Source organism: Panthera tigris, chromosome E1 (assembly GCF_018350195.1).
Source record: "Panthera tigris isolate Pti1 chromosome E1, P.tigris_Pti1_mat1.1, whole genome shotgun sequence".
In the NCBI taxonomy this organism is placed as follows: domain Eukaryota; kingdom Metazoa; phylum Chordata; class Mammalia; order Carnivora; family Felidae; genus Panthera; species Panthera tigris.
In genome coordinates this window covers 48,315,128-48,335,537 of record NC_056673.1, presented here as the reverse complement: position 1 = coordinate 48,335,537, position 20,410 = coordinate 48,315,128, and the positions used below count along the sequence as shown (strand labels likewise).

The 20,410-nt window shown below is 38.2% G+C and overlaps 1 protein-coding gene across 3 annotated transcripts in view; it reads right to left on the bottom strand.

The window, feature by feature from the left end:
- The window catches only part of CEP112 (centrosomal protein 112), a 408,508-nt gene that overhangs the window by 282,218 nt on the left and 105,880 nt on the right, over positions 1-20,410 (bottom strand). For all 3 annotated transcript variants that reach the window (XM_042967095.1, XM_042967096.1, XM_015535456.2), the window contains one exon: positions 11,413-11,492. In XM_042967095.1, coding sequence (XP_042823029.1) covers positions 11,413-11,492 — 80 coding nt within the window. The remainder of the gene's footprint in view (positions 1-11,412; positions 11,493-20,410) is intronic.

Sequence of the window (20,410 nt, the reverse complement as noted above, 5' to 3'; positions counted from 1 at the left end):
ATAACTAGCAGGGCTGAAGGAAGGCATTTTTCTCCTGAAGGCAATTAGTAAAGACCCCTGGTCGGTAACTGCTACTTCAAATGTGAGGATAGCAACGCAAAACTTCAAGGAACGTGAAAAATCAGGGAAACATGACACCACCAAAGGATCAAAATAATCTAGCAAATGACCCCAAAGACATGTAGATCTGTGATTTACACGATAAAGAATACAAAATATATTTTTAAGGGTGAGGCACAAAAAACACAGAAAGACAAATCAATGAAATCAAGAAAATAGCACCTGGACAAAATAAGAAGTTTAACAGAGAAATCATTAAAAAAAAAAAAAAAAAAAAAAAGAAGAACCAAATAGGAATTCTGGAGTTGTAGAATATACAATGAATAATATGAAAAAATACAATAGAAAGCGGTCATGGAAAAGAACCAACAGCATCCACAGCAATGTGGATCAGGCAAAAAAATAAAAATAAAAAATAAAATAAAATAAAATAAAATAAAATAAAATAAAATAAAATAAAAAATAAAATAAAATAAAATAAAAAATAAAATAAAATAAAATAAAATAAAATAAAATAAAAAATAAAATAAAATAAAATAAAAAATAAAATAAAATAAAATAAAATAAAATAAAATAAAATAAAATAAAATAAATAAATAGAAAGGAAAAAAGTATCTGTGAGACGGAAGACAGGAAATTACCCAGAGGAGGAAAAAAAGGATGAATAATGCCTCCATGAACTGTGAGATACCATCAGAAGAACCAATTTGGGAACTACTGGAGTTTCAGAAGAAGACAGGGAGAAGAGAGGAGGAAACTTACTGAAAGAAATAATGGCTGAATTATGAAAAACAGTATGGAGGACCCTCAAAAAATTAAAAACAGAACCACCATAGGCTCCAGCAATACTACATCTGGGAATATATACAAAGGAAATGAAAACACCAACTCAAAAATATATCTGCACCCCCATATTCATAGCAGCATTGTTTACGATTGCCAAGACATGGAAACAACCGAAGTGCCCATTGGCAGATGAATGGATAAAGAAGTTGTGGTACACACACACACACACACACACACACGCACACGCACACACACACACACACACACACACACACAGTGGAATATTATTCTGCCATAAAAAGAAGGAAATCCTGTCACTTGCAACAAATGCATTGACCTTGAAGGCACTCTGCTAAGTAAAATAAGTCAGACTAGGAAAGACAAATACAAAAATTCAGAAACAGAGTAGAACAAGTGATGGCAGGAGCTGGGAGGGAAGGGATAAGGGGGAGATGTTTGTTAGACAGTACAAACTTCCAGTTATTAGATGAATACGTTCTTGGGATCTCATGTATAGCACGGTTAACAAGACTGTATTCTACACTTGAAAGTTGCTAAGAGATCAGGTCTTAATGGTTCTCACCACAAAAGAAATGGTAATTCTGTGAGCTGATGGAGGTGTTAGCCAAAGCTATCATGACAATCTTTTCACAATATAGAAGTGTAGCAAGTCAACACATTATGCACCTTAAGCTTAAACAATGTTATAAGTCAATCATACCTCAAAAAAGCTGGAACAAAATTTAATAATAATAGTTAAGCAGCTCTAAATTTGTATCTTCTGAGATCACCAAACAGTATTTTAAAATGTAGTACCTTAACTTAATGTTTCCATTTACTCCACAATCTCTGTTAACCCTACGTGGAATAAAAATATAAAGCAGTATAGCTTTTCCATCAGCTACTTATTTGTGAAAGTTCATTCTGACTTTGAATTCTAAAGAATGCTTAGATGAACTCAGCGGCTCCAAAGCAGCTGTTTTCCCTGGAGGCTGCATTTATACTTCGTCACAGACTCACCACCCTCTGTGTCTACTGTCTTTCACTCACATGGACTCTTACCAGTGTCCTCATCTTCCTTATTTTCCTGCCTCTGATTTCTTGTTACTCATCTGTACGATATTCTCACTCCTGCCAGGATCATCTCCTTAAAGTACAGGTCAGGCATGAGATTCACCTGCCTGGAAATGTCGGGGCAGTCTTCTGCATGTACTTTTGACCCCCGACTCAGCCACCTTATCAGAATAGGCCTCGGGGCTTGGAACACTTCTCCACGGATTAGGAGCCCCCAAAGCCTGTGCTGAGCTTACCACCTAGGGTGGAATATTTCTCCCGGGTTCAGCTCAAAGAATGCTCTGTTGTCTTTGAAGTATGTGCATCATCTGGCACCTGGCCAACGTTGCTGTCAACTATCCATCCTCCACGGGGAGAGGACAGACAGGGTTCTTCTACTGCAGCACAGGAGAGGTAGGAAAATTGCCTTGTGACAGCGGTGGGGAGAGAGCCACTGCCCGTGGGGGACAGAGCCCACTACTGAAGTGGCTCTTGCTGTCTCTTCTCTGTGTCAGTAAAGAAGCATCATTCTGTTTGCGGCTGGATCATGTTGTGTTCTTGGCGACTCCAATACTAAGGGGCAGTAGGCAGAAACGTTTGGACTTCTATTCCCAGTGGCTGGCATTGTGGCATTTTCTGTCCTCCAAGTAGCTGGAGTCCTCCCCAGGGATCGGAATCTGGGGCATGATGCCTTACTCTTGGGTGCACAACCAGTGTATGTAACCCACTGTGGCATTAGGAATCAAAATATGTGTACCACAAGCAGATTCAAGTTATAAAATAAGGTTCATAAATTAAAAGTGAAAAATGAATCTACTTATTACATGAGAATTCCCACAAGGAAACCTAAAGCATGTCAAAAATGTAGTATAATCTCCCATGGCAAATACCTTTTACATTCATTAAGAATATCCTAATTATATATTTATTAGAAACCTGTATTTTCTATTCTATATTCCACAGGCTTCCTAACAGCCTTTCTTAACATGTTGTAGCAGGGTATCCCTTCATTCTAGATGACAAAAATTCTCACCTATAAAAAAAAAAAGTAATGTCAACCTTATCACCTATCCTTTTGTTATAAGAAATACATGAAAAGTTTTTTCCAATTAAAACCCCAAAATATTGAGGGGCACCGAGGTGGCTGAGGCGGTTCAGTGTCCAACTTTGGCTCAGGTCATGATCTTGCAGTTCGTGAGTTCAAGCCCCACACAGGGCTCCGCAGTGACAGTGCATAGCCTGCTTGGGATTCTGTCTCTCCCTTTCTCTCTGCTCCTCCCCCACTTGCGCAGTCTCTCTGTCTCTCTTTCAAAATAACAAATACATGAAATAAACTTAAAAAAAAATATTTAGACTTAGGGTATTTCCAGAGACTGTCTGGGTTTACTGCCTGCTCCAGCCCATGCTGGCTAAGAGGGTTAGAACAAGTTGAAAGTGTCTCAGGACTCTGAGGAACTAATGGACATATGTATTTCAGAATACGTAAAACACAGAGCATAAGTCCCATATGCTCACCAACGAGAGGTGACCATTATTAATATTTCAGAATTCTTCCTTCTAAAATCTCTAGTGTTTCTTTGTTTGGTCTTTTATTATTAAGCTATAAAAGTAATCACACTATTCTTATTGGAAAAGACTCAAATAATATACAAACACAGAGACGAAAACATGAACATCACCCCTACTCTCACTGCAAACACTTTGGCACACACACGCGCGCGCGCACACACACACACACACACACACACATATACACATATATATATCCCTCACATATGTATATATATGTGTGTGTGTATATATGTGTGTATATATATGTATATATGTATATGTGTGTGTGTATATACATGTGTGCATATATACGTGTGTATATATGTGTGTATACACATATATGTATATATGTGTGTGTATATACATATATACACATATATATGTATATATATACATATGTGAGGGATATATATATGTAGATATGTGTGTGTGTGTATATATATGTGCCAAAGTGTGCCATATATATACATATATATACACACATATATACACACACACATATATATACATATACATACATATATATATATATATATATATATATACACACACACACATATATATATAGTTCCAGATCCCTCTCAGTGCATTTACATGTGCATGCATGTGCCCACGTGCATGCACGCACACACACACACACACACACACACACACTATGAATGCTTTCTAAATTCATCCCTGTATTAAAGCATCAGAAAGTTAAAGAACCCAGAAGCAATATATTAGGGCTCCATTAGGTTAGGTCTCCACAAAATGCCAAAGTACATCTCAATATGATGACTTCACTTGATTGAGGGTCAAAATAAGAAGTGGTCAGTTAGCATTTTACATAAAATAATTGCCAAAGATCTTGTCCCTTATTATTTATTCCTTTCAGTCCGGAAAAAAAAAAAATCAACTATGATAATTTCCTTCTAAAATCTGGTGCCATAAGGGATCTTTGGGGCTGATGAAAACGTTCTAAAATTGAGTGACAGTGATGGTGGCACAAACTGTAAATTTACTAAAAACCACTTTCAGCACTGCTTAAAATGAGGAAATTCTATGCTGTGATAATTATACATCAATAAAACTGTTTAAAACCATACCGGTGCCAGGGAAAGATTACTTCTTCTGAAGTATTTGTTTGTGTCCTCTGATAAGGCTATGGCAAACAAAATACAAAGGGCTCATACATGTATGTAACACACACTGTTCTAAATGCTTCTTATTAACGCTTCCAAGCCTCTCAGCAATCTTAGGAGGAAGATATTATTCTCATTTTACAGATGTAAAGACTACACAGCACATGGAAGTTAAGCACCATACACAAGATCACACAGCTGGTCATCTGAGCAGGAATTTGGATCTAGGACAGTTGGGTCCAGAGCCCATCTCTTAACCTACAATAAACTCAAATGCCTCCTAAAACCACCTGAAAGAGTTCAGGTCAGGGCAAATTTAGAACTTAAATACAGAAATAATTTTATTGCTGGTACAATAATATCTTCCTTTTTCTACATGTTTATGTTATATTTTAGTTTTAATTATATGTTAATATTTGTTTATACTATAAAGGTCATTTCAGTCTGTTTTAAAAATAGACATTTTACTTGTCTTATAATAAGCTCACTCTGTATTATAAACCCATTACATACTATTATTATAAATACATGAACAATTTACTTGCTGAAATAAACTCTACTAGAAGTTATAATTATTTACTTTTCCTATATCCATTCATTATTTAAACGATATAATCCTGACAGCATTTCAAATCCATAAGCTGTCTACAATCGGCACTACAAAAAATCAGTAGCATTCTAAAGAGTTCTGGATAGAAATTCCACAATAAATACGACTTTTGCATTTAAGTTCCTAAGATTGTTTTTCCTCCGAAAGGAAAAGTTGGGTAGCTTTAGAGACATCCTATCAGACTGGCCTCCAGAAGAAAATAACACTGATATTCATTCTGCATGCATGAACAGAGGAAAACATTACACAAAGGATAACCGTGATGCGCTCCGTACATTTGAGTTGATGGTAACCAGTAAAGGGAATCCAGCGAAGCAGTAAGACCCTTAGGAGCTGCTCAGACAACTGAGCTTTAAAAAGATGCCATGGGTGTAGGAGGTTAAGCAGACTGATTCTGGACTTCCTATAAATTACCAGCCTGAACTCTTGAAATGGTGCCTGAAACATTTCTTGTTTGTTTGTGTTTTCTTTCTATTTTTCTATTTCTATTATAAAAAAAAAAATTCTATTTTTACAAACAGGGCTGCAATCCCAACAATAGTTTAACAGAAGGCAAAATAATTATTTTCTACTAAGGAAATAAAATAAGATCAATAATATCTGAGGTTATCGAGTAAAGCAGGAAAACCACACCCAACTTCCGGAACATCACACAGCAGTCTCTGTGAACAGTGCCCTCCGTGGTGCGGGCACTGATACGTAGTGTACCATACTAATATACTAACAAATGATGTAGTATGCAGTACAAAGCCTGTGCAGCTGTATACGGTGGCCACAGCAGAGACCATGCCTGCTTTGATCAGCACTTTATATGCTTAGTACCAACAAAATTCCTAGGACACAATATATGTTAGGAGGAATCAATAAACTAATTTGATTCAAATCAGATATAAGGCATTGAATGCCTACAGGAGAAGTATAAACAAAGCACGTAATGCCCTCAGGAGTTCTGCATTCTTCACATAAAAGTACATGGGGTGTCCAAAAAGTACAGAGATTTTATCTTTTTTAAGTTTATTTATTTTGAGAGAGACAGCACGAGTGGAGGAAGGGCAGAGAGAGAGAGAGGGAGAGAGAGAATCCCAAAAAGGCTCCGTGCTGCCAGCCCAGAGCCCAATGCAAGGCTCAAACTCACAAAGCTGCAAGATCATGACCTGAGCCAAAACCAAGAGTCACAGATATTTTAAAACCTATACCTCAAATTCTGTATGAAACTTCAAATGTAGAAGGCACAACTTCCTACATGTTTCAATTTTCACATCACTCACCCTGATAGTCAAAATACTAGTACATATGCTTTATATGAAAGAACCAACTTGTGATATTTAAGTAACACAAATTTCGTAAGAACAATGTCTGTTTCAAAAACAGGTGTAGCTATAGAGTGGCACAAGAGAAGCCCCGACCTAATAGAAAGGCGTATCATGATCTTGCATAAAAAGATTTAACATTAAAATATGTCAATTCTTCCTCTGTTGAGCTATACATATTTGACAACATTAACAAAAAGACTAATGGGACTGATGTTTTTTTCTTTTTGTAACTAGACAGCTAACTGTAAAGCTCAAGTGGAAACATATAAATAAGAAAGAAAAAGATTCTAAAAAAAGGACCACCGTGGCAGAATAAGAGGTCCTACCAGACATTAAATGTTATTTTTAAACTGCAGTAATTAAAAGAATATGAGTCTGGTGGAAGCCTATCTAGAGCTCTGGAGCGGAACAGAAAATCTAGAAACACATCCAATGATAAAGGCCCTGGGGCAGAACTCAAATGAGGGAAAGACTAGGTTATTAAATAAATGATCTTGAGTTAAGTAAGTAACCACTGGACAAACGACAAAAACAACGGGATCCCTACCTCACAGCCAACACTGGACACATTCCAAATGGATCACAGATTTAAAGGTTAAAATCAAACCATACAGGTACCAGACGACACATGGAAGAACGGGCATCAGTACCGAACCGGTTACACAGATTATATCAAATGCATAAATTAGATGGGGAAGCAGCTCTTTATGTCCTTACAGGAAATAATCTCTAATGAATACTGATGAGTCAGAATGACAAAAAGAAGGAAGATGAGGATATATGTAGAGTTCAAGAGGAAAGACGATGGGGAAGGAATATTTACACTTGCATATGAAAGGCTACACAAAAACTGGCAACATGGCTGCTTCTGGAAAGGGAAAATACACAGCTAGAAGGCTTAAATGGAAGGGGGCTTTTCCCCGTACGCTCTTTTTTTTTCTTTTTTTCTTTTTATCTTTCAGATTTTAAACCATGGTACTCTATGATCTAGCTTCAGAAAGAGTATTTAAAAATTGTAAGGGTACAGGGGCGCCTGGGTGGCTCGGTCGGTTGAGTGTCCGACTTCAGCTCAGGTCATGATCTCGCGATCTCATGGTCCGTGAGTTCGAGCCCTGCGTCGGGCTCTGGGCTGATGGCTCAGAGCCTGGAGCCTGCTTCCGACTCTCTGTCTCCCTCTCTCTCTGCTCCTCCCCCGTTCATGCTCTGTCTCTCTCTCTGTCTCAAAAATAAATAAACGTTAAAAAAAATTTTTTTTTTAATTGTAAGGGTACAATTAGCCACTGTTTCACTTTTCCTTATAGTGTTTTTGTTTACAGCAAATTCTAAGCAAGAGCAAACTTAACATCTATTTCTAAATATTTATATATTCAAATATCTTCTAAGTTTGCATTTTATATATTATAAAAATTTGCAAAAAGTCAGATAAGCCCATGTTTCAGGATTATAAAGTAACGGTGATAAAAATTTAAGGAAGGCAACGATTAAAAAGAAAAATAAAGGAATAGCCAGTTTTCATAAGACGTCTCCTTTTAACAAAAATGCATGTTTGTTTCAGTAATGTCAACAGGCCTCTGGGCTGAGAGGTTAAGGCCCAGATCTGAGTTTGTTTCATCTCTCTGTACTTCTTCTTAAAACCCAGCAGAAGTTTAATTCACACACAGTCATGTATACATATATATGTATACATAACAACTACAACCAAAACAATATGTTTTAGTTAAATAAGGGCTTGCTTCCTGTAGGGTCATTTCTCACCATATCATCTAAAGACCAACATTATCATATGTTCTAGTAAAATCACGACTACATATTTTCAGTACCAATTAAAAACCAGAAACTTTTATATGTATATATTAGTGTGAGGGTAGAAATACTTATAATGTTTACAATTTGATAATGCAAAAGAGTGAAAATGGATCAGAATAAATCTGTTTCAAGGAAGTTTTGTATTTGACTGCAAAAGAAATGCTTGAGAGTATCAATCAAAAAGAAGACTTAGCAATGTTTCATCAAATACTTTAAAACAGACAATGTATAGAGTATCTCAGAACCATGCTTTATTATTTTCATAGCACAAAAAACTCAGATATCAAATCTGTTAAAAATATATGAATATTGAAAAGGAATAAACCAAATCTATACCATCTACCCCTCTTGTTTATAGATTTTTAACTTCTCTAAAAATAAAAAAAAATATTTTCCACATTAGTCCTTCAAAGAGCTACGCCAAATTATCTTGCTATCTATGGTCATTTTCCATTCATTAGTCTACTATGCTTCCCATATGTTTTAATTACTTATCTTTGAAAACAAACGAACACATACAACTCATACCATTGATAGTTACAGCTAACTTTCAGTTATTGGAGGATATTAAAATTATTTTCTAGAATAAAAATAAAATAGAAAGTAAAAACTATTTAGGATATGTGTAGAATAAGAACTCTAAGTAGCGCAGTAATAGTAAACTAGTTTTATTTCTGGAAAATAATAACAATAGGCAAATGAGCTTTAAGGAGTCAGCATCTTAAGTGAATGCTGACGGCAAATCAGGGTCCCTCTTTAATAATGAGAGGTTCTCAGGTATCATCCTGAGCTCTTAACTGAAGATTGAGTTGAATACATTTATCATGGGTTCCCACACATATGAATTCCTATGTATGAACTGCTGTCTCTGCTGGTCTCTACCACACAGTCAACACACACAGAAGAAATAAACCCTTAATGAGTAAATGAAAAAATTATGAAATGAATAAATACCACCACATTCAAAAGTGAGATTTTCCACTTTGTGTACATTTATTACAGAAAACATTTTGCTAATAATCAAGGCAAATTTCTAGATCGTACATAGCTGTCTTCTGGGAAAAATGGAATTGTCCCTGGACCCCAACTGGGTCTAACACAGTTCTTAGATTCAAAAGCAGTAGCAGTCACTCTCCAGACTATTTTCCTTGGGGAGACAGCCAGCTTGGGCTGTTGACTCTGAAGTTCAGACCACACAACAACTTACTCTGTTCCTTTCATGCCAGAATGCTCGTGCTATCCTAGGTGTTGGACTGTTAAGGTCAGACAGACATGTAGTCAAAACGAAGATATCTCCTGCACAGGGAATGGGAGAAACAGGCCTACAGGGGAATCTTAGTAAAAATCTAAAATAAAATAGCCTTTTTAACTCCAAGTAAAATTTGGTATTTTGGTATAGACCTTTAAAGCCTTAAACAATGTGACTTGGCTCAGTGAATGGTAATGTTGTATACAGAAAACTACCGAGGTTTCAGGGGGCTTACACTATCTATCAGTGAACATTAAAAGATACTATGCTATTTTACACATAAACTCTCAATATGCCACTGGAAAGATCTTTCTGAATTCCAACTGCACTTATTGTCAACAGGTGAGTATCCAGGACTCTAAGTACTGCCAAAGCCTAACTTGGACTACACGAAATCTTTAAGAACAACAGTATGTCTTGACTTACATCTTCTAAACCTTCTACGTGAGGATACCACAGTCTATAGACATTGTAAGTACCAAACAGATATTTGTTGACGTACTGTTATTCAAAGGGATTTTCTCTTCTTCAGGGATATAAAATGCAAGTCAACAAACCAATGAAAAAAGTATAGAGAAATTACAAAAGAAGAGAGCTGAAGTAGAACAAAAGAGAAATGAAAATGGTGATAAGCTGAATAGATGAAGAAAGTTATTAATCAACATTTTAAGGAGGACAAAATGAATGCAGAATAAAGGAAGGGCATCCCATCCATAAAGAGAGCAAGAATGCCCTAGTTTTGTCCAACTTAGAGCATAAAGCACACTTGTTTAACTTAATGTTTAATGAATGTTACAGTTCTCTTCTGACTTTATCTAATTCATACGTAGTGATGTGAACAAATAAGGCATAAGTCCTTGTGTAGATACAAAATTGATACCCCATGACGTCCTAGTACATAAATTATTTTAACATGTTCTATACGGCAACTCAGCTAATACATTTTATTAACAAGGAAAATGAGGGAGAGGAAATGGTCATGCAGTCTTCACAGGCAGAATCTGAAACTAAGTTTGTTTGATTCTGAGTGTTCTTTTTTGGGCTTTCTAGAAATTCTTTGAAGTTTTGAGGAAGAAGGAAAAATCGAATTAGCTGATTCTCTGAGTTAGCTAGATAAAACGTACTCAAGTAAGCTTCCCTTCTTAAATCTCTTTTTTGGGTCAGGTACCCTGTTCTTATCACTCTGTGATAAAATTGCCAGAGGTCTTGAATATCTTTCCAACCAACCCCAAGGTCCTCTGGGAAGGTACTACACACTACCTGACATATGGTGGAAACTCAATATTTATTGACTAAATCAATGTTTTCCAGCTAGAAACCGAACAATAAAACCTACTGATAAGAAGGGCCTAATCAACCTAGTAAATGAATGGAGAGGACAAATAAAATCTGATACTTTAATGTGTATATTTAAGTGTTCTATCATGAGACAAAATCTTTTCTAAACAATGCTTGTATAGTAGTCCATTTTCAAATATAACAACTGGAACATTTCATTACCCAAATTTGTCAAAAAAAAAAAAATCTACAGAGGAATTTCTAAATGTCCTAAGACCTAAATCTTATTTTTTTTCGTTTTAATCTGTTTTCATTTAAGAGGAAGAAAGCATCTAAAACCACTAAGTTCTATTTTCTTACATTCCTATCACTTAAAAACAGATGAACTGATTTTTCATTTAAAAAAAATGTGCTGGCTAGTAATAAAATTCAGAAAATAGAGATTCACGATGGAAAATGGACTCAAACTAAACCACAGCAAGGCTGTTATAAAAAGATGATGTTTAAGTTCTAGTTACTTCATTTGGCCCACAGATTGGAACAAGAGCATTTTTTAATTAAATATATTACAATTTTACTCACTTCAGTGCTTCCTCAAGTTTATGGATTTTCTTTTGAGCTTCTTCTTTCTCTTGACCAAGTTCACTCTCCAGGTCATGAGTCTGCCATGACAAAAACGGTAAAATTTACCAGAAGGCAAGTGCTCAAAGGAGAAACACAAACAATGAAGCAGTAATCTTAAATCTATTTTTAACGTCAAATTAGATTTAGATATTTGAAGATAGAGACTTGGTTAACCATGTTCGTTTACCGTACAACTATTTCACTTACTATACTTTCAATACCTCTTTTCTGGTCAAAGTTCGTAACTGTGTGAATCTACCTGTGTGGGGATTTCCTGTAAAATAAACTGACGTGTAAGACCTTCAAAGCGGGAGCAATCACTTTTGAATTTTTTTTAACTTACATATTAGCCAGAGGAAAGGAATCTCACGAGATTCAGGAGAATGCGATACATGACGTGTCTACATTCTGCAAACATATACAGGTTATGATGAAACAGTCCTCCCTTCCACTGCTGGGGATGGTTTGAACAAGCGTCCACTGGGTGTGGGAGGCAATCCCCCCACCATGAGTATCTCTTTCCTAAACGCAGCATCCTTCAAGTTGGGAGGAAGGCAGCGTGAATCATGAGGGCTGGAAATTTCTCTTCACAGAAAAGTCTTCGGGTGCAAATGCATATAAGCATATCCAACAAGGACATTACATGGATCTAGAGGGAAAGGAGACTTTGGGACAGCTGGATGGGAAGGGAGGAGTCAACAGGTAGCCACGGTTCCACACACAAGGGAGCCCGGCTGGGAGGTGAGAAATCACGTCACTTAGTGGGCTGGGAAAACTGGCTGTGTACCTGCTGGCAGCCCAGGTAAGGCTGACAGGGCCACTGGTGGGTACAGGGGCTGGGAGAGGAATGACAGGCAAAAAAACCAACAACACACACACACATACACAACACTTCAAACACTGACTCAGTGCTAGCCCAAAATGCCTGTCCTTAGCTATTTGTATCAGTTTGGATGGAGACCTCTCTAAATTCAAAAACCTTTTCCTTTGGGAGTGCCTGGGTGGCTCAGTAGTTAAGTGTCCAGCTTCGGCTCAGGTCATGATCTCGCAGTTCACGGGTTCGAGCCCCGTGTCGGGCTCTGTGCTCACATCTCGGAGCCTGGAGCCTGCGTTGGATTCTGTGTCTCCCTGTCTCTCTGCCCCTTCCCTGCTCATACTATGTCGCTCTCTCTCTCTCAAAAATAAACAAAAATATTTTTTTTAAGAAACGTTTTCCTTTGATAATTCTCTTACATTTTTCTCCTTTGGTGCTTTAGTAAAATCAATACATAAGTAAAATCCATTGTCTGTAGACTCAAAGGAGAGAGAGGAGAAAAGGCATTTTCCTTGAGTTTTTTCATATTTTCATATTCCATGAGAATATCACAAAGCTTCTACTGGCTGCTGTGAGAACAAGAGGTGAGAAAAAATGGGAAACAGGAACCCACAGGGTGGTGGCAAGGGTAGGCCCTCAGGAGAATGAGGACAGGGGACGCCTCTCCCCCATATTCTAAATAGTAAAGTTAAAATACCTTATAAATACCGACCTCACGAAAAAGAGAAAGAGCATCTAACCTGCCTTGTAAATTTTTGCCACTGCATTTATTTTACTTTACATGAGGAAAAAAATTCAATTGTCCACAATTTTACCAGGTTCTAGACTGAAATTACTGTCTTTCTTCTATTGGATCCCTGGTCTGTACTGTATTATAGGCTTGGCACATAGTAGGCATGCTAAAATGGAGTAAGTACATAATAAAGAAACAGAAGCAGCAACCCCACACTGATCTGGTCCCTTTAACGTACAGTATGAAAGAGATTAAAGCCCAAAATGAAACCCAGAGATGAGCCAGCGTGGACATTTTGGAAACATACATATTCATATCGGGAAAATCCTTTCTTGAAATAAAATGCTAAGTAAAAATCCAAACATCCACTAACATAAAAACACAAAGAAAAGAAAAGCTGTTTGAGTGGAAGATGCGGAAATGACATTTGGGAAGTTAACGTCTCAGTGTTAATGTTTCTACTGCTGTCACATGTTTCCCTAGGCTTTTCGCTTAAGTTTCCTCGGTTAATTAATTTTAAGTCTCTTACAAATATCACACAGATTGGGCTTTTGACCCAAATTACACATTTTCTTTTACTAGGGGAGATTATTGAGTTTATTGTCATCACTAAAATACTGTGTTTTTTTTTAAATGCTTGTTTATTTTTGAGAGAGAGAGACAGCATGAGTGGGGGAGGGGTAGGGAGAAGGGGACACAGAATCTGAAACAGGCTCCAGGCTCTGAGCTGTCAGCACAGAGCCCGACGCGGGGCTCGAACTCACAAACCGCGAGATCATGGCCTGAGCCGAAGTCGGACGCTTAACCAACTGAGCCACTCAGGTGCCCCACTCACGAAAATATTCTTATTTACACATTTTTCTTTAGGCTTTGGGGGTTTTTATGTTCCCTTTTTATATAGCTTTTGTTGTTGTTCCAAAACTCGTCTATGTTCTGATAGACTGACATAGATTTTCATTTCACCAGTGATACTACAAAGATATCACAATTATTTTTAACCAATATTTCTAATAGTCAACAAGTGAAAAATTAGCCTCTGTGTCCTATCTTTTTAAGTGACAGCTTAGCACGTTAACTTCTCCTACCCATTCTGTTTTCTTTTAAACCTGGTTGATTTGATCCAGATAAACGTTTTAACATTTTTCTTTATCTACACATCTCTTCTCTCGAGAAATTTTTCTGACACCTGCATTATTTTGTATCATGTACACAAAAAACATTTAAAATTCAACTCTATTTTAGTTAATTGTGGCATGCACCCCTACTTCCTTTTCATTCTTGAGTATTTTCTGTTGTTTTGTTTGATGTGATGTTTTGCTTATCCTTAGGTGAATTAAAGTACATCAGCCAGTAAGAATTTATTTTCAAAAAGAATATCTGGGTGACCTATCTCTGAGGCTCTTCACGTCCAAGAAGGTCGGCTGTTGCCCTTGCACTTGAGGGAAAGGGTGTGTATAAGATTACGGAGTCACAACATTTTGGCCTAAAAACAGCATTTGTCACTCTACTGCTTTGAGCCATTCGGATTTGCAACCAGGGAGACTAAACTCCCCTGACCTCGGCCCCCTCTCACCCAGGCCTGGATATTTACAAAACCACTCTCTGCACTGAGGTTCAAATGCTGTTGAATCGCTTTATTGCTTTTTACCTGATACAGGGTGACTCTTCTAAATCCGTATACAGAGACCTTCAGGAAGGTTCTCTCCTACCTTTCCTTTTGTGCGAACCTATTCTGAGCCCCCCTCCAGGAATATCAATTGTATGCTCATTTCCTGTTCTCTGCTTTCGTATCTACCTCCTGTCTCCAGATGTTTCATTCTTTGCCTTTCCCTTGCAGTCTGCAGGATAATGGTTTGTCCTGATTGACCCTTTACAGCATCTGCTGTACCCCACCCCAGCTCCTACGTGAATCTTAGAGCTGCTGTCGTGTTTTCAGGGTCTCTGCAACCCTTTCCATGACAAGTACCTCCGTTTTCACTTCATCCTTCTCTTTCCTTACGATGTCTCCTCCTCTTTCACAGACATCGTACTTTCCGGGATTCTACTGATGAATTTTTTTGGATGTTTTCTTTTGGAGTAATACGTATCAGAAGAAACTCCGTTCCCTGGGTCTTCTGTATTGGCCTCCCTTTGCTCTATGCTGTTTTTCCACAGACCCCATTTTGCCTCTTTTCTCCTACTCATTTGTAAAGGGCGTGTTACCCTTTCGGATTTGAGGCTTGGCCGAGAATGCGGGGGACACAGCCTGGCTTCCGTGACACGCCGGCTAGGGCGGTCTTCTTCTCGGGACGGCCGCTGCGATCCAGGTCCCAGGAAGTCCCCAAGGCGGTGGACTGCAGATTTCTACCGAGGAGGAGTTTTCTCCACACCTCACAGCCTACTTGTGCGGGACTCTGAAGCCACCTGCTACATGGGGAACTAACAGGGAGCTGCTGGCAGGGTTACTGGTCGGGTAGTGACGTTGTACACGTTGGGACTGCACCTCCGCAACGCCCTGCACTGCACCCACCACCAGGGGTTTCCCCTGTTACCTGCTGAGTTTTGTTTTGTTTTGTTTTTCTGAGACTCAGAATGCTCTGCATGAAGGTGTTGTTGAGATTGACCCCTTTAAGTGAAAACTTCAAAAAAATTACCCATACCTTTGAGGAAAACCTATCTGAAGTGACAGGGTGATCTTGAGTGCAAGCTGTGGAGTCAGACTGCATGGGTTTCTACCCTGCTCCTCCGGAAGTGACTTGACACTCTGTGCCTCCGCTGCATCCCCCCCCCACCCTGAAAAACAGGGGTTAACGGTAACTAGATTTCAAAAATTGTGATGAGTTAGTAAGCGACTCCATGGAAAATAAGTTAATTGTGATGAGTTAATAAACTACTTCCTGTATAGCCCTTAGAACAATTTCAGGAACATAATAATAAATTCTCAGCAAATGTTAACCTTCTCACACTGAACACTCTATACATAAAGCAGTTTCTTGAAAACCCAAGGTCATTATGAAGACCCAGAGTCACAGTGACGGCCCAGTACAGTAAATCCCTTAGATGGGCTGTCTGCCCTTTCAGAAAATAGCCCCTGAGTTGCTAAGAATTTGAGCTCTTGTAAGTGCTTTTTATCCCTCTCTGTTCAACCTTAACCTTGTCGTCAGGTTTGCAGCTGTGCCTTCCTGACGCCAGTCGGTGCGCTAACGCAAGCACCTTGATCTGATTTATTGCCTCTAAACCACCGGAACCACTTCTGAAGCAGAAATGGGACCATCTGAGGGGGAGAATGAGAGGCTTCCCTCGGAGGTAAAGGTGCATGTGTCAGTGCACAGACTTTTGAGCTGAGGGGTCCTTAAAGCTAGAAGCTGTTTCTTTCTCATGTATGTCTATATCCCCAGCACAATACCTGGCCCACATAAGATCTGTTTATTTGTCCTTAATTGAATACATTTGTATTGGGTGGTTAACTGCCTTTTTGGACTCTATTTTTAGTTGTTACCTATATTCCAGGTAGATATTTATTTTACCTATATTCTATAGTTTAGTTTTTACCTATATTCCAGGTAAATATATATTTTACCTATATTCTATACCTGTGGTGATAAAGATAATGTTTCTGTCAACCTTTCCTTTTTTACGTACTCTACGCAGTGGAGAATAACCTGATCTTGTAATCCTTTCCCTACTATATATGGCTAATACCAAAAATAAATTTTAATCACTTAAATAATGAAAATACAAACCAGAGAGTCAAAGACACAGCACCTATTCCCCAACATGGGAGTCTGTTGTAAATAACTGATTGAACTAGACATAACCACAATTATTGAACATTTACTAAACGTATATAAACATATGTAAAATATTACGTCTATTTTCCCTGGCAGCCCAAGAATTTAAGTGATCCAAAAAAAGGAGTGCTTGTATAAATAAGAAAGTGATTCTGCTCTGCCGAAGGACACAGACACACGGTGGCAGACATCCCAGCACAGGAAGGGGCAGTGAACTGCCACGCACCCACACCGTCTGGCTAATTCCACCCCATCCCCAGCCTCGGCTTCCCCGCAAGAGAAACGCAGGCATCGGGCTGCATGACTTCTCACTACAATACGTTTCACTGTGCAATTTCATTTTTCCCAGACTTCACTCGAGGCACACTGTCCTCTTAAGGAAAACCATGCCAGCAGAAGATGCAAAATACTACACAGTATATTCTGTGTAAAGCTGTGACCATTTTAAATTATTTTAACCTGATTAAAAGAATTATAAGTGAAGGTGAAACACCGGAATACGATTTTGTGATGGTTTCGAGCTCCTGCAGACGCTGTATCTCATCTGTTACACAGTCACAGCAGAGTCATTATAAGTAGGTATTTTAATTCTCGCACATTTCAGAATATACATGCTTAACATCTGTCTCACAAACTTCTTTAGGTAAACAGTACCATCTTTCACTCTTTGGTGACTGTTTGGAAAACAAGCAATGGGTTATTTGTAGGAGGCAGGTGTTTCCTTGCTAGTAAAATCATTTAGCCCGACCATTTCCTGATTTAACAGATTAGGACACTTCATCAAACAATGACATTTAGTTTTACTACCTATTATTTGTTTGATGTTCAAAGATCTTAAGAGCAGGCAATAGCCGCTAGAGATCAATAAAAACCATTAGATAATATGTGTGTGTGCTTAAATTAGGGACAGCATTTGATGCTGTTTCTCTGACCTCAAAGACAAGCTAGAATCGCTCATGCTGCTTTGTTATTGGCGTGAGGAAATAATGTCACTCAGATGGCACTTCCTCCTCCTGAACAGATATTCAGAACTAACTTTTCTACCAAAAGTTATTGAACGTGCACACCTGTAACACCGGCTGACCACCAAAAACCCTATACAACCCACTTGGCTATTGAGTCCACAGTCCAGGACTGTGTCAGATTTATGTCAGCTCTTTGTGCAGCCAAGAAGGATATTCCCCGAGGGGGGTACAAGACATCAAATCTTCAAGGACTGAGATCACAGCAGGTTTAATAAAGAAATAAGAACAGATGTCAATTTAAAAGGGGGAGACTGTGAAATTAATTGTAAAACAAAAAGTGACATGCTGAGCAACATTTTCTTCCAGCTCAAATGAAGTCAGAACACATGCAATGTGACCAATTGTGCTTATTTTTCTTTTAAGGATTGCTATTATTTTAAACACTTCTTCTTCACATTGAAAACAATTAACACACTTTAACTACTTACATTATTAAAAAGCTAGGCCAGCTGATACCGTGTGGAAAGGGAAAAAGCTGTAGTTAGGACGCCTAATAAAAAGGACTCGGCTTTGCTCCCCTGTCACTCAGGGAAACACAACAGGAGTGGGTGGGAGGTTACTGGACAGGCGCAAACTGAGCTCGAACGTGGTTTCCTGTGTGTGTCCGCCAGGCAGAGGGGCTGATCCAGAAACCTTAATGTACTTTGTGGCTAACTAGCCAAGAAAAGACAGTGGTAGGAGATGGGCTCTCCAGCTCTGACAGTCCTCAGTAGAACTTAACAGGAGTTTGGGATAGGAATACATTCTTTCAAAATTAGTCAGTGCCTGCCCTTCTCTTTGCTCCCAGCCCCTCCTTCCACCTCATAGGTACCCAGATACTATCTCAGGAAGAGAGCTGACCACAGAGCTTAAAGAAGCAAGAGGCCAAGGTGTTCCTTAACGAACAGGAAGCCAGACATCTGCCCAACAAATGAACAATGGACCGACCAACAAGTACACCCAGAGGGTGCGTTATTCAGTGGGGGTGAGGCTTATGATAACGTATGGTCTTCTTTTAGTAAGAAAAATATTTACGAAGCTGCATGCTCCACAGTAAAAAACTAAAAAAACAAGTTCTTTATTTCAATGAAAACAGTATTTCCCTCTCTTGTTCAGATACCATTTTGTACACATGAAATATATTTAAGATCCTGCATTGAGGCCGCATTAAAACAGCACGAGAAAAAACCTTAGCAACAAGAAAATTATAATTTAAAAATTTTTTTAATGTTTATTTTTGAGAAAAAGAGAGAGAGAGCACGCGAGCAGGGGTGGGGGAGGGAGGGAGACGCAAAATCTGAAGCAGGTTCCAGGCTCTGAGGTGTCAGCACAGAGCCTGATGCGGGGCTTGAACTCATGAACTGCGAGATCATGACCTGAGCTGAAGTCAGACACACAACCTACTGAGCCACCCAGGCGCCCCAGAAAATTGTAATTTTAAAGGGCATGTATTCAGGTCAATACATGTCAGTAGAAATATTCACTTTTCCAAATGACAGAAACACTCTTCCTAGATATTAAGCTCCTGGAAGGCAGAATCTATGCTAATTTATCCTTAACCTTCTCCCCCATTCCAATGACACCTTCGACCAATGAAAGTGTTTAATGAATATCTGCTGAGTGACTATATGGATAAGTGAGATGAGGGATACACAGTGTTTTAAGAATGTTGTGCTATAAAACCTGCTTCATTTTAAACTGTATGTATTTAATTATTGAAGGATTAATGTTTTTCTCATTTTCTTTCATATGTATATTTTTACAAGTAGGTTAATTTGGCTAATATTGCAACAATAAATAATTCCAAAAGCAGCAATAAAATCTTTGCTATTTAACTGTTCTTTACTATCCAGGTTATACAGCAAACAACAAATTCAAAACTAAAGTTTAAAAGTCACAAACCTAGGGGCACCTGGGTGGCTTGGTCGGTTAAGCTCCAACTCCTGATTTCGGCTCAGGTCATGATCTCATGAGCTCAGGTCATGATCTCACGGTTCACAAGATCATGGGATCGAGCCCTGCATCAGGCTCAGTGCTTACAGTGTGGAGCCTGCTTGAGATTCTCCCCCTCCCTCTCTCTCTGCCCCTCCCTTGTGCGCACACATGCACACGCTCTCTCAATAAATAAATAAACATTAAAAAATAAGTCACAAACCCATAAAACCTTGCATTTTATTGCCAAAGGTGTTAATAGTATATCAATAAACCCCCAGTTATTACTGATAACACGGATGCCAGCATATGCAGAATTATTCACTGTTCTAAATAACATGAAACAATTATTCATGAAATTTTTAACTAGTAGACAATTCTTTCATTGTTTTATATTCCTTGGTTAAATATTTAGCATTACCGCACATATGATACAACAGAACACAAACGGCTCCTATCACTTGTATCATATTTTTAAACTGGTAGAAAAAACTATAATTTCAAAGTGTTATGAGAAGTTAATACCACAATACTTACTCTTCATTCATTAAATATAATATACAAGGGGTGTTTTTACATTGATACAATTAATCGAATTAAAGAAGCTGTTTATAAACATGAAAAATGAAGAAGCAAAATTTGATCACTGGCTAGCTGAAATAAACTTGAGAAATACATGATTCTTTAAAGTCTAGAATGCATG